Source organism: Larimichthys crocea, chromosome XV (assembly GCF_000972845.2).
Source record: "Larimichthys crocea isolate SSNF chromosome XV, L_crocea_2.0, whole genome shotgun sequence".
NCBI lineage: Eukaryota > Metazoa > Chordata > Actinopteri > Sciaenidae > Larimichthys > Larimichthys crocea.
The window spans coordinates 759,434-773,452 of NC_040025.1; the positions used below are offsets into that span (position 1 = coordinate 759,434).

The window sequence follows — 14,019 nt, forward strand, 5'->3', positions numbered from 1 at the left end:
CAGAGTGTGTGTGTGTCTATGTGTGTGTGCATGTGAGAGAGACAAATGTCAGAGATGAACAATAGATATGGAGTGAATGTATCTTGGCATGATTGGATCTGGGAGGATGAGGCTGCATGTCTGAGATAAGGAGAATATCTAAAGTGTATCATTTGCTCAGATGTGTGTTTCCTGGTACCCCGCTTCCAGTACATCCAATCTCATCCGATGATTTCCCAGGTTTCTCTGAAGTTTAATTAAAAATGTAAAAAAAGCCATATTGCATTAAGTCTGCGTTCACACTGACATCGGTTTGATACTCATTTATTTCAGCGAGACCACTGAAAATAAGCTGAACCTTACTCAACTTTCTTTCCAGATGCTTAACAAATCATCCAGCTGAGCATATTCAAATATGTGCAACAGCATATTCCTGGTTTGTTTTTCCCCCTCTGACCTCTTACTGTTACTGTCTGACACAATTTGCTACAAACCACCAGAGTCAACTCAAATCGAAACACATTTTTTCATGGACCTCCACTCACATGCCTCCATCCTCCATTTTTTTCAATTCTGCAATACAGTCCATGTTTTTTCATCTATATTTTAGACACGTCTAAAATATCTCACAATGTTAACAAAAGTGAGAAATAATTTGCATATCCAGCCCATGATTTAGGTCCACTCCTTGGTCCATTCGATACCCCTCCAAAATTGGTGCGGCAGTTTTTCTCATTATCTTTTACAGACAGACAAACAGACAGCACCAAATACATAACCTCCATGGGAGAGGTAATAAACAGAGATAGAAAACAGAATGAGCTCAACCTCATATAGTAAATATCTTTCCAGAGCTGTAAAATGCTGTCTCCTAGTTTCATAAACTGCTGTGCAGTGTTTTAGCCTTTGGACCTGTTGATCTAATACTACCCAATACAATGGATGATCCTATTTCATCTTCTCACCAGTACCTGTACCAACACACCAACACACACTGAACACAGCCAAAGGGAAAAACAGTGACTTTTCTCAGTTGAGAAAAAGGATCACCTCTTTAAAAAAAGATCTTTACAAACCATCTAGAAAATTGTTGGACGTTTTAGAAAATAGCAGCTCTAGAAATAAAAAAGCCAAATCTGACATTTAGTCAAATGCAATTCAGACTTTCCCCCTACTCTAAAAACCTCCTGGTCTTGCTTTTTCGTTTGTTTCAAGGTGGGGTGTAATACAGTATGTCTGTACTGCAGTTGACTTAAACTGCATTTGAATGCAGACTTTGTAGGCAAGGGATCAAGATATTGGCACTGGATGTGTTCTGGCTTCTGTTTGTAGTCTGAGTAGTATTGACCAGTCATGTTTCAGTTGGCTTTGGTTGCAACAATCTGTGTGGACGCATTCACAGAATCCATTGACTATTGCTTGGCGATGATTTAACTATTTATTATCTTAATTTTAAGTAATCTGCATTTATATGCAGATATCTGTTTATAGAGAGTAGCAGAATGTGCCTTTGTTAGTTGCTAATTGGGTTGCAGAGGGAGTGTTGGCTGGATATCTGTTTTCCAGATTTCCTCGGCTACACCAGAAGACTAAAGTAAATGGCCATTGCCCCCATAGGCTAAATCATCCGTCAGATGATAGACGATGGGTTTGGAGATTGCAATCATCTCACAATGTTAACTAAAGTGAGAAATAAGGTCCACTCCTTGGTCCCCCTCCAAAATTAGTGCAGCAGTTTTTCTCATTATCTTTTACAGACAGACAAACAAACAGCACCAAATACATAACCTCCATGGGAGAGGTAATAAACAGAGATAGAAAACAGAATGGAAAAAATCAGTCAAGCTCACCCTCACATAGTAAATATCTTTCCAGAGCTGTAAAATGCTGTCTCCTAGTTTCATAAACTGCTGCGCAGTGTTTTAGCCTTTGGACCTGTTGATCTAATACTACTCAATACAATGGATGATCGTATTTCATCTTCTCACCAGTACCTGTACCAACACACCAACACATACTGAACACAGCCAAAGGGAAAAACAGTGACTTTTCTCAGTTGAGAAAAAGGATCATCTCTTTAAAAAAAGATCTTTACAAACCATCTAGAAAATTGTTGGACGTTTTAGAAAATAGCAGCTCTAGAAATAAAAAAGCCAAATCTGACATTTAGTCAAATGCAATTCAGACTTTCCCCCCACTCTAAAAACCTCCTGGTCTTGCTTTTTCGTTTGTTTCAAGGTGGGGTGTAATACAGTATGCCTGTACTGCAGTTGACTTAAACTGCATTTGAATGCAGACTTTGTAGGCAAGGGATCAAGATATTGGCACTGGATGTGTTCTGGCTTCTGTTTGTAGTCTGAGTAGTATTGACCAGTCATGTTTCAGTTGGCTTTGGTTGCAACAATCTGTCTGGACGCATTCACAGAATCCATTGACTATTGCTTGACGATGATTTAACTATTTATTATCTTAATTTTAAGTAATCTGCATTTATATGCAGATATCTGTTTATAGAGATTAGCAGAATGTGGCTTTGCTAGTTGCTAATTGGGTTGCAGAGGGAGTGTTGGCTGGATATCTGTTTTCCAGATTTCCTCGGCTACACCAGAAAACTAAAGTAAATGGCCATTGCCCCCATAGGCTAAATCATCGTCAGATGATAGACGATGGGTTTGGAGATTGCAATCATCTCACAATGTTAACAAAAGTGAGAAATAAGGTCCACTCCTTGGTCCCCCTCCAAAATTAGTGCAGCAGTTTTTCTCATTATCTTTTACAGACAAACAAACAGCACCAAATACCTCCATGGGAGAGGTAATAAACAGAGATAGAAAACAGAATGGAAAAAATCAGTCAAGCTCACCCTCATATAATAAATATCTTTCCAGAGCTTTAAAATCCTGTCTCCTAGTTTCATAAACTGCTGTGCAGTGTTTTAGCCTTTGGACCTGTTGATCTAATACTACCCAGTACAATGGATGATCGTATTTCATCTTCTCACCAGTACCTGTACCAACACACCAACACACACTGAACACAGCTTAAGGGAAAAACAGTGACTTTTCTCAGTTGAGAAAAAGGATCATCTCTTTAAAAAAAGATCTTTACAAACCATCTAGAAAATTGTTGGACGTTTTTGAAAATAGCAGCTCTAGAAATAAAAAAAGCCAAATCTGACATTTAGTCTACTCAAAACTTGTATCAACACTGGAAATGTCCACTGCTGTCTTTAGGGTCTCATTTTCCTCTCAGGATACTTTGTTGATGCCGACAGTAACCACGCAGCTCTCGATGCCATAATGTGAGTAAGGAGTACGTCTCTCTGGTGTTATTGTCTGACTGAGGTCGAGCTGCAGTTTAATGTTAAGTTGAGCTCACCAGGAAAAACATGGTCAGTCCGATCTGCTGATTATACACCAGCGCAGGCGCCGCCAAGCTGCTGCTGCATGTCAGGGAGGAGTGAAGAGGGATTGCATCATTGTTTAAAGTGGTCATTAAAGAGCCAGTTAGTAGGTCAGTGCATCATCTCTCCACTGCCTGCTTCCTTTGAGCTTTTCAATCTGAGGGCCTCTTTGTCCTCTCCTTCTCACCCTCTTTCCTTTCCAGTCATTCCTTTTCTTTCCCCTTCTCATCCATCTCCCTCCTCCTCCTTCCTCACGTCTGTCTGTGGAGTGTGATCCCGTCTCACTCCTTCCATTAAGTGGCTGTGTCCCCCTGTATTGGAAACTTGGCAGGAGACCGAAGCTTGTTATACTTTAATTCACTCTGTCTCAGTCTCCCTGAGTATATCTGTGTCATGCTCTGTCACCCACAAATCTTATCTACTCTACTTAAATTGTACAGTTGGGCCTTTAAAAGACTTCTGACATTTGATTATAGTGCCCCCATCAGGCTAGTGAGTGTAAAGGTAGCAGTCCAAAAAACAAATCTTGTGTTTACTTTAAAATAAAATGTATTTATGTGGGTTATTTTAAAATTCAAAACTGTAAACTGAGCGAATGAAAGTTAAGTTACTCAATATGTGGATATTTTAATTAAATCATAGTAAATAACATGAATTGAGCTACTTGTGTACCAACTAGTGTAGCTTTCTGTCAGCATACTGCACACATCCAGACAGTCTGGTCTGCAGTTCAATGAGCTGCAGCCATCAGTGTATCTGCACAGCTAACATTATCTGCAGATGTCCCTTTCCCTTCTCTCTCTTTTCTCTGAGGAGAAATGGCTTCGGGGTGTGAGATCACGGAGTGTGAGGTGTGAAACACACTGACTCAGCATTACCTGATGTGTGTGTATGTGTGTTTGCACGCTGTCTGCCACAGATAAATTATACTAGGCAGTCTCCTCTTCCCCCTGTGAAAAATAGCTTCTGAGGAAGTGGAAGGCAATGTGTCTGCAGTGGATGTCTTCAAGGGAGTGGGAAAAAAAAACTGTTTGCAATTTGCAGAGATGATGCTGGTCGTTTAAATGCTAATGAGTTGTCAAAATGTAGATTCAGTGGTTTCTTCTTCTCTGACAGTCTTCTTTGTCCTTACAGTCGAAGTCATTAGGTGGCGAGTCCTCTGCAGACACAGTCGTTGCTAACGGCACAGGATCACCACGGTAATAATTAAATACATATCTTATAGTTTGAAAATCCTTAAAGGTCCGGTGTGTAAGATTTAGGGCAGTCTGTTTACAGAATATGGCAGAAATGGGATATATTTATGCATAACTATGTTTTCATTAGTGTATAATCACTAATCACTGTAAATCAATGTTTCTACAGTAGCTCAGAATGGACAAACTAAACAGATTTTACGTTTATTCTTCTTTACGCTAGGAAGAAGAGGAAGAAATTATTTCAGAGATGCCACTAAATCTTACACACTGATCCTTTAACATGTGGAGAAATCAGAAAATTTCCTAAACAAGATTTTAGGTCTTTTTATGCAAAGTGTTTAAATGTATTTGAGTGTATCTTGAAAGCAGCACGTGACTTTGCTTCTCTCATTCACTCATCCTTCCTCGTCTCAATGAACAGAACGAAATCCACACCGGAGCTGGACGGCCCAGAGGTCAACGGAACAGCCAATCAGGAGGAGAAGATTCAGTCTGCAGTCCCGCCTCTTTTGATTTGCCCAGAGCTGGGCGACCTTAGCAGGAAGAACTGGACCTACCTGACTAATGAGGTGAGTTATGATTGTACACATTTACTGTTACTGTTTTAGATCTGGTCTTATCATTGGAAAGACGAGTGAGACAAAGCCTGGATTTATTTCTTTATACTAACATACAATTAATCAATAATCTTCATTTCTGTTTCTTTACCTGTTTCCAAACTTAAGACAACACGGTAATATGTTTACTGATAATCATTTATCCTGGTTTCCCCTTATCCTCTCATCTCCTCTCAGACCCCAGACGTTGTGGACACTTGTAAAACCTGGGATGGTCCCAGCGGCTCCTGCAGCAGCTTAGTGGGATCAGAGCTCGATCTGGAGTCTGTCCAGAGGAGCTACACTGCTCCAGATCGCACTGGCATCCGGATCTACTACAGCCCTCCCGCTGTAAGAAGGAACCAGGAGGGCAAAGAGCTACAGCAGGACCAGAACGGGAGCTCATCCCTGGGACTGAGTGGCTCGGATGTAGGCATGGCTGCGGTGGAAACCCTGGAGGTTCAGCAGCCTCCATCCTCTTTCTCGTCCTCTTACGAGCAGTGGCTGAGCTCACTGTCCAAGCAGCACAGGGAGCTGCTGGAGAGCAGAAGTGGCTGTATCACCGGTTCGATCCCCAGTGTCGTCAACAACGGATTTGGAGGTTCGGCTAACAGTTTGGTTGATGGGATGACGCCCTCGTCAGCTTTCCACAGCCTCGAGATCGGGGAGATTTCAGCCAACTTAAGTGATGACATGAAGGAGATGACCAACTGTGTCCGCCAAGCCATACGCTCTTCATCTCTGGAGAGGAAATCCACCAAGGAACCTGGGAGTCAGGTAGATTTTCTTATCAATTAAAAAACTGATTTTATGACTCTTCATTACATTTTCTTGTTCTCTAAGCATTCTCCATCACTTCTATTTCTCCGCCTAGGTGGTCGGCATGTCCACCAGGGCCACGCAGACTGCTTCACAGTACGTCAGCATTGGGCTTCAAACCGACAACCTTCCCGGCAGCAGGGGGGCTGGGCTACACTCCAAAGCCTGGTCTCCTCGCCCCTCAGCAACAACCACCTCATCTCTAGCGTCGGCCCGAACCCGGCAGATATCAACATCACTGGATAAAGTTCATAGCCGCATTGAGAGGCCTTGCTGTTCACCCAAGTATGGATCACCGAAACTACAACGCAGAGTCTCTTCTGGTAATTTGATTTTGTTTTTGTTGGATTCTGAGTGGTTTTAATTACAAGACATATTTTATTATTATAGTTTTTTGCAATTTTCGATGTGTTTCACAGATCATCAATATAAGCACTCTTTTTTTGGGTGAACAAACAAACTATCAAGTTGTCCTGTGTTTAGGTTCCACCTCCAGACTGGACGGGTCTACCTCCTCCAGGGATCGGAGCCTTTGGAGTCTCCAGCAAAGATCCATCAGTGGAGGAGGAGGCTCGGCTTGGGCTCGCTCTACCACCACCAGGGACAGCCCTGTTCTGAGTGGTCTCACCGACGGCCTCTCCAGCCTCTTCAGCGTTGTGGAACACGCTGGAAGCACAGAGTCTCTCTGGAGGGGTGACGGAGGTAAGATATTGTATGACGGACGGTTTATTGACAGTAAAACCTTTTTCATGGAAGACCTTTTGAACCGTAACCCTTGTCGATTCTGCATTTTTGCATATTTTATGCTTAATTGCATAATTAATGGTTCATCTCAACATTTGTTACTAAATCTTCTTTAATTGCTTCAACACTACAAATGTAATCTAAAGAAATACATATTGTAAATATGTGCTGAGCAGTTAAATAAGAAATATATTATGTTTTTCATTAATATGATGGTGGAGTTACTCCAAATAAGTATTCAAGTAAGTTACTTATCTGTCAAACAACCATCTTGTGTTTAGGAGCCAGCCAGGGTGCCAGTCCAGCACGGCACCCTCCTGCTGCAGGGAAACCCTCTGGTGCAGCAGTCTGTGGATCTGAGCCCGGCACTCAGCGGTATGGAGGCCTGGTCCAGGAGTTCTTCAGGAACGTCTGCAGCAGCCGTGCCCAGGGAGGACTCACCATGCCTGGGGAGAGAGCCCAAAGAGACTCCCTCGGTGTCTTGGGCAGCGTGGATGAGCCCAAGCCAGAGTGCGTGTCAGCAGGGATTGGAGGACATGGAGCGCTGGCTGGGCTGGGTGGAGGCAACGACAATGTGACCAGGATTGTCAATAAGAGGTTTATGAGACAGACAGCCGGGGAGGAGATGGTCAGTATCATGGGAGGAGGGAAAGAAACCATAAGCAACGGAGGAGCTGCAGGATCTGGGACTGAGGTGTGGAGGTGTTTTGTTTTGATCATTAGTTTTGCAAATTACATTAAATAAAATGTATCAGTAAGATAATAATGTCACAGCTGACTGCAAACAATTAATCTGGGATTTTTGAAAAATTTGATTATTATTGATTATTACATAATCTGTTGTTAAGAACCTAAATTTTGCTCTGGTATTTAAAAAATATATATTTTTTAAAGCTCAATCAAAAATCTAAAAAAACATTTGTACCTGCATGTTTTGGTAAATAAAACATCTTTCCATTTCCCAGGATGCACCCTGTGACTGCGCTGCCCAGTCTTCCTCCTTTGCCCGACCATCGAGAACCGCAACTCGCCATTCGCTCGGCCAGTGCAAGCACCGCCCACACGAGTCTCCTGCAGCAACCGAGGAGAAGGGGGACGCCTGCAACGAGTGACGACACTCAACACTGCCACATTCAACACACACATACAAACAAAGCAACACTGATTCCTCACAAACACTGTACACCACTGCCATGAAAACACTTTCACACCTCTCTGATGTACATATACACCTACAACCTGCCACACAGGCGCACTGCCAAACATAACACACACACACACACACACACACACACACTGCTAGCACACTGCAAAGACTGCCCCACAAACCCACTGCCACGCGCATGCATTCATAAACACACATACACATACATAAGCAGAACACAGGCAATATTACACTTGTCTTGTCCAATTCTGATGCCAAGGACAGGGAGGACCGAAACTCCAACCAAGCAGCAGATACTACCAGCAGACATAAACCATGAAACACACACATGATGTTACACACTAAACTAGATGAACAGCTACAAACTGATTCTAACAAGTAAAATTACGATGTCAGGACCCCCCCCCCCCCCCCCCAATTTACAGAATAGCAGGTACTACAAATGATCAGTTTGGACTGTAAAATCCACCTTGATGACATCATGCTGTCGAACCAGCAGCCATGTTGGATTTACAGATAAACAAGAGAAAGAAAGGATGTAGTCCCAGTTTGAATATGCCTTGAATGTGCATGTGTTACTTTGTGAGCTACAGCTAACACCACAGAGGAGACATCTGTCACAGCTGGAAAGATCTTCTACATCGTGCTAGAAACTCTGAAACCATCTCACAGGAGTAATGTGGTGGAAAGCTCAGACGATTTCTCTCTGAAGCTTGTCATACACACACATGCTGTGCTAGGGAATGCAATCATGCCTTTTTGATGGATTAGCACAATAACGTTCTAGTGAGTGTCTCCAACATGGATGTGAAAAACGCGACATCTTGATGACACATCTGCTTCAGTTGCAGAACAGTCTTCAATGTTTCTCCTATTGGCTAAGGGAAGAATTCAAGGAATATTGGACTACCTATCCCAGCATGACCAGACTTGGACTCCATTGATGGATGTTTGGACTTGTCAGCTCTATAAATGAGACCATAAAACTGATATGAGTGGACCTCCTACCATTGTTGTTTAGTAGCAAACCTGAACAACAAAAAGCTCTTCGATCTTCAATGTAACTGTGTTCCCAGGACTTTGGCCACAAATACGGGGACGTTTTGTGGCATTGTAGCCATGACTTAAACCTTGTAGATGTAAGAAAACCTACTTCGAAAGGTGTTACCCTCCAGAGTCTGATTGGGAAATGTCAGTTTTGGTTTGAACCTGTTACAGCAGGCAGAAAGTGCCTGTTGGTTTCCTATTTCTGGGACATTTCTTCACTGATATCAACGATTCATTCATAAAACTTTGATGAACGCTGATGATCTGGTGAAGAAATGTGGTGTACAGTCCTACAGCACACTATCCTGAGGCTTTTCAGTTGGTTACACTGATAGGGGACCATTTCTGATCGATTGCAAGGTTAACCTAAATGCCCATCTGCAGATTTTACTTGGCATTGGATAGACATGCACTGATATCCATTTTTCACTTGTTTTACCAGATTCTACCAGAGTGCCTCAACCACTAGTTTGAGGTCGTGCTACAGAAGCCCAAACCAACACATGAAACATATTCCAAGTAAAGAAATTTAGACAATAATGATATTGATACCCATCAGCTTTATCAGTGCATCCCTACCCTCTACACTTCATGGCATCAGATATCATGTGTCAAACATGCTCATCTACCCACAAACAGAAACGCTCGCTAACTCTAAACCGTGTCCAAGGAGAATTCAGTCAATGCATTCCTTTTTTTAAGAGTCTTTTCCAGATGTGTACTGTATGTGTGTGTGAAGTGGATCCTTATCAAATACTCGCCTGTTACTTCCTCCTTTCTTTCCACTCCTCATTCACGCACAACTGTCCTCGTGTCGTTCTACTACACCGACAGCGTAGCTACTGTACGAACCTTATACGCATTTTGAAAATGTAGCATTATAACGTGAACTTGGTAAACAACGAGCTAAGAGCTGTGACTGTCCACCTGCAGTCAGAGTAGTTAAAGCACTGACAGATTTTTACTTTTAAAGAAATACATTCATGACATTTTTTATTTACTTAATTGGATGTTTTCAAACTTTTACTAAATTAAAAATGTATATCCACCTTAAACTATGTGGCAGTCAATTTTGATGACATAAAATGCCTTTAAGAAGGATGTCTGCACACGGAAGAGAAGTGTTTGGGAAAGAAGTAAAAGACTGAATGCTGTCAAAGAGTCTTATTGTTAAATTGAAAAAATGGAAAAAAAAATATTGTAAACTGAAAACAATCATATTTGGAGGGGGGTTTATTCCATTTGTTTCTCCTCTCCTTTTGTTTGCCATGTTGTTCTCTTTCTAATCAAACAGATATTCAAAGTGCCTGTCAGATTTCCTGTTAGTCAGCTCACACCAAAACTGGACTCATGTAAAAACACACAAACAAACCCAGCAGGCCTTTTTTTTTTAAATGGGTAAGATTGTTTTTATGCACATAATTGTGATCAGGCTGTACTAAAGCTACAGTAAAGTACTGTACCACAGTGGAGGAAGACAAAAAGGTTTACAGGTAAAGTAGGATATAGTATATATTAACTTTTTTTATACCAAGGGTTATTGTATTTCTGGAAAGTAAATTATTTTTGTTTTGTTTATTTTATATGGATGTGTTTGCTGATATTTTAGCTTGTTTTTTCTATCCTTTCTATTTAGTTATCATGGTGCTACTTAGTGTAAAGTCTGCTGTGGGCCCGCCTCCTTCAACAAGGCCTCTATCTACCCATCTACCTATTTTAAAATGTCTCCTCCACTGTCTTTGTATGAACAGTTGAGCGTTTCTCCATCTCTGCACACCATTTAATGACTCAGCAGTTTGAAATAGGGCATTACAGTAACAGTGCATGTATTTAAATAACACAGTGAGGAAAACCCACAGTCTAAATGCTGGTGTCTGTCTCCACTCCAGCCCTCACTGCTGGTAGAAAACCAACCGTCTGGAATCGGTCACCGCTTCAAAAGCTGCTGGCCTGATTGCCACAGGAATAGGTCGTCTTATTTTTTGACCGCAAGTTTTAGCCCAGCTAGTCTGATTGGTGGTGACTACAGAAATCTTATAACCCTGTTTCCTAAAAAGCACAGCTAATAAGGTTGAGTACACATCCATTCCTTGCTACATTCCATCATATTTCCATCTTTTTTTTTTAGCTACATCACGCAATTACATCACTGATGAGTCGTAACCTGATATTAATACAGGTCATGTGCAGTATTTAACAAAGATAGACAAGGGGGAATGCTGAAAACAGAAACTGGTGCTGTTGGTATTGTACTGGTGCAGATAAGGCAGTTTATTGAGGCAGTCAGCTCAAATTTTTCCTAACATGGAAAATGCTTTTAAGAAATACTTGACTGAAAATCGTAAAAACTTGTCAGCCAGAAAAGTGTCTGTGAAAATGAATTCCAACAATGACAAGCATAATCAACTACTTTGCTGCCATCGATACGTTCAGTATGTTTCCATGTTTGACTGGTTGAAGCATGGTTACCTGTTTGCACGTGTTGCACACAGTTACGTATGCCAACACTGTTGCAACACGGTGTGCTTAAAGGTTTTCAGTGGAGTATTCCTCATCAGGAGGTCTGGCACATTTCATCAAACCTCATTACAGATATACACCAATGACCACACCTGCTCCACATCCAGTCTAAGTCGAGTGCACAGTTTCAGAAACACAAGAATGAAATAATGGATTTAAGGACACAACAAAGTTGGTAAAAAATAATAAATAAAAACGTACAATTAGCCAAACATTGGTAATGATAAACTTCCCACATTAGATTTTTTTAAAAACGCCACTAATGGTAGCTTCTTGTGTTAGTGCACAAATCAGGCTAGCTGACTAACTTGCCAACATGTTATTATCTACACTCAAAATAGTTCACACACATTATCAAATCACGATAAGAGAGAAATGAAAAAGCAACATGAATTTTTCTGTTCACTGTGGCTTATAAGTTGAAGGTCTCCATTATGGCTGCCGAATATCTCTGCCAAAATTCTCCGTATAAAAAGAGTTGGTCGACATTACAGAGTGTAATATAGACCGAGCTAACAGAATGCAGATTGGCAGAAGTCCTGTCTGCAGTAACCACAGTCCAATAATGACTCTGTCATCCCACAGTCTCTCCCACCACACAGCAGGATGAGTCTCACACTACAAAAGAACCTTAACATTAATACCATAATATTAGGTTTGGCATCGTTTCTGCAAAACTAAAATAAGCCATTCATTTTGGATTCACTCTTCAAATCTTTCCATCTCATTTAAAATTCAGACATGTAACATGAAACTACAACAGATGCCACTAACAAGGTCAAAACATGAAATGTGATTTTTAATTTAAAAACTGTAAAAATGCGACACCTTCAAAATAAAAGCACAAACCTGAAACTAATCTACTTTTGGCATAGTTTACTAAAAGACATTAGGTGAGTCAAAATTCACAATTTAAATAGATATTTTATTTAAACACTGAGACATTGTTCATAGTGAGAAGGTTTTCTAGATTCTGTTCTACCTCTTACACTTTCTACACCAATATCATACACTGAGACATGTCATCAAATAACACAGAACATACAACTCATGTGTCTTTAATTTAATTGTGCATCAATATTTATATGGAACATATATATATATTCCTATTGTCATTTAGTCTTGCTGTCAATGAGAAGGTCACTTTGTGCCTTTCCTCTACAAAGATGTCTTTAGGTTAAATACAATACAAATACAAATACTATTATCTTTCTGCAAATATTTGGCTCCAACTACATACAAACTGTATGATAATGCCAAAATCCAGATTAAATATATCTGGAGTTCAGATTAAATGTCTTTATTTGTCACCTTTCAGTAGGTGTAGGCTGATTTGTGTTTATATTAAGCTTCACTTCTTTCTCTACTGCATACATTCTGACGGACAATACGTGTTACAAGCCAATAGGGGATCTCAGTGTTGAGGTTTCAAGAGTACAGTATGCCTTAGAAATTAGTTTTGCTTCACTTTTGTGTGACCAGACCTCCAAATGGTTGAAAATTCGGACCAAGGTTACGTTTTTGGTTAAACGTGTTGTGTTGTTGAAAGTTAAAATATGATTTTAACACATAAAATAATTGGTTTGTATTACTATTCATTTATGGCTCTTACCGGTATTTACTGCGACCTGGATGTTTTTTGTTTGTTTTTTGTATATACTGTAAAAATCTGTAATGGCGCAGTCAACAATAAGACTCAAATCTCTCTTCGACTCTGATGTCATCGGTCAGTTCTGTCTCCGCCTCTCCAGCCTTTCCACCTGCCTGTCAGGTGTTACATTTGCTCCTCCCCCTCAGGTTATAAGTACTAGGCATTGCAGCCAATGGCAGACAGTTTTACAGGGCACACAGCATCACCAGCCAATGACTGATGAGTTCTTACAGGTTGCATGACACAAACCATGAGTCTCATTGTTCCCTGCGTGTCTGTAAGCCTGTTATAGAAGCTACATGAATCTTTCCAGCCTTTTTAACGTGTTTCCATACCATTCATACGATTATTACATCCTGGCAATATGTACATGAATTCTAAGCTGTTCATAATGTTAGCTAAAATATTACCTAGAGAATGCCTGTATATTCGCTTTATATAACCTACTCTTGTCTTTTTTAATAATGTTTGGTTCTTGAATAAAAGGAGAATGCAATGAAAGACAAATAAAATGAGTACACAGTAAGGAAATTTGTCCCCTTGTATTGCGACTTGAAAAGAAATGAAAGGTTTGTACTCACTCTGTCCTTTTTGTTTCTTTGAGAAAAGCTGAATGTCAACAGCTGATCCGAACCAGGTCGCTGCGGAAGTATGTAGCTCTCTCCCTTTATAGACCACACTTGAGCATTTCTTCTGTACATAGGTGCATTTTGAAGCTGATGAAAAAAATAAGGCAGCAAACATGAAACGAGTAAAATGAGAACATTTGATCCAAGTGGATTTTTAAAAGGTTGGGGATTTTTTTTTTTTTCCGACCAATGTAGCTTGTAAAACAAGATATTATAACTGCCTCCTGTTTGTCATAGAATTCACAAATAAATGTTTGTTGGAATTTA

General features: G+C 40.6%; 1 protein-coding gene across 2 annotated transcripts in view; it reads left to right on the forward strand.

The window, feature by feature from the left end:
* The window catches only part of mtcl2 (microtubule crosslinking factor 2), a 93,366-nt gene extending 79,347 nt beyond the window's left edge, over window positions 1-14,019 (forward strand). For both annotated transcript variants that reach the window (XM_027288334.1, XM_027288335.1), the window contains exons 18-24: window positions 4,517-4,581; window positions 5,003-5,150; window positions 5,376-5,954; window positions 6,052-6,319; window positions 6,480-6,698; window positions 7,022-7,434; window positions 7,706-14,019. In XM_027288334.1, coding sequence (XP_027144135.1) covers window positions 4,517-4,581; window positions 5,003-5,150; window positions 5,376-5,954; window positions 6,052-6,319; window positions 6,480-6,698; window positions 7,022-7,434; window positions 7,706-7,852 — 1,839 coding nt within the window. In that variant the 3' untranslated portion in view covers window positions 7,853-14,019. The remainder of the gene's footprint in view (window positions 1-4,516; window positions 4,582-5,002; window positions 5,151-5,375; window positions 5,955-6,051; window positions 6,320-6,479; window positions 6,699-7,021; window positions 7,435-7,705) is intronic.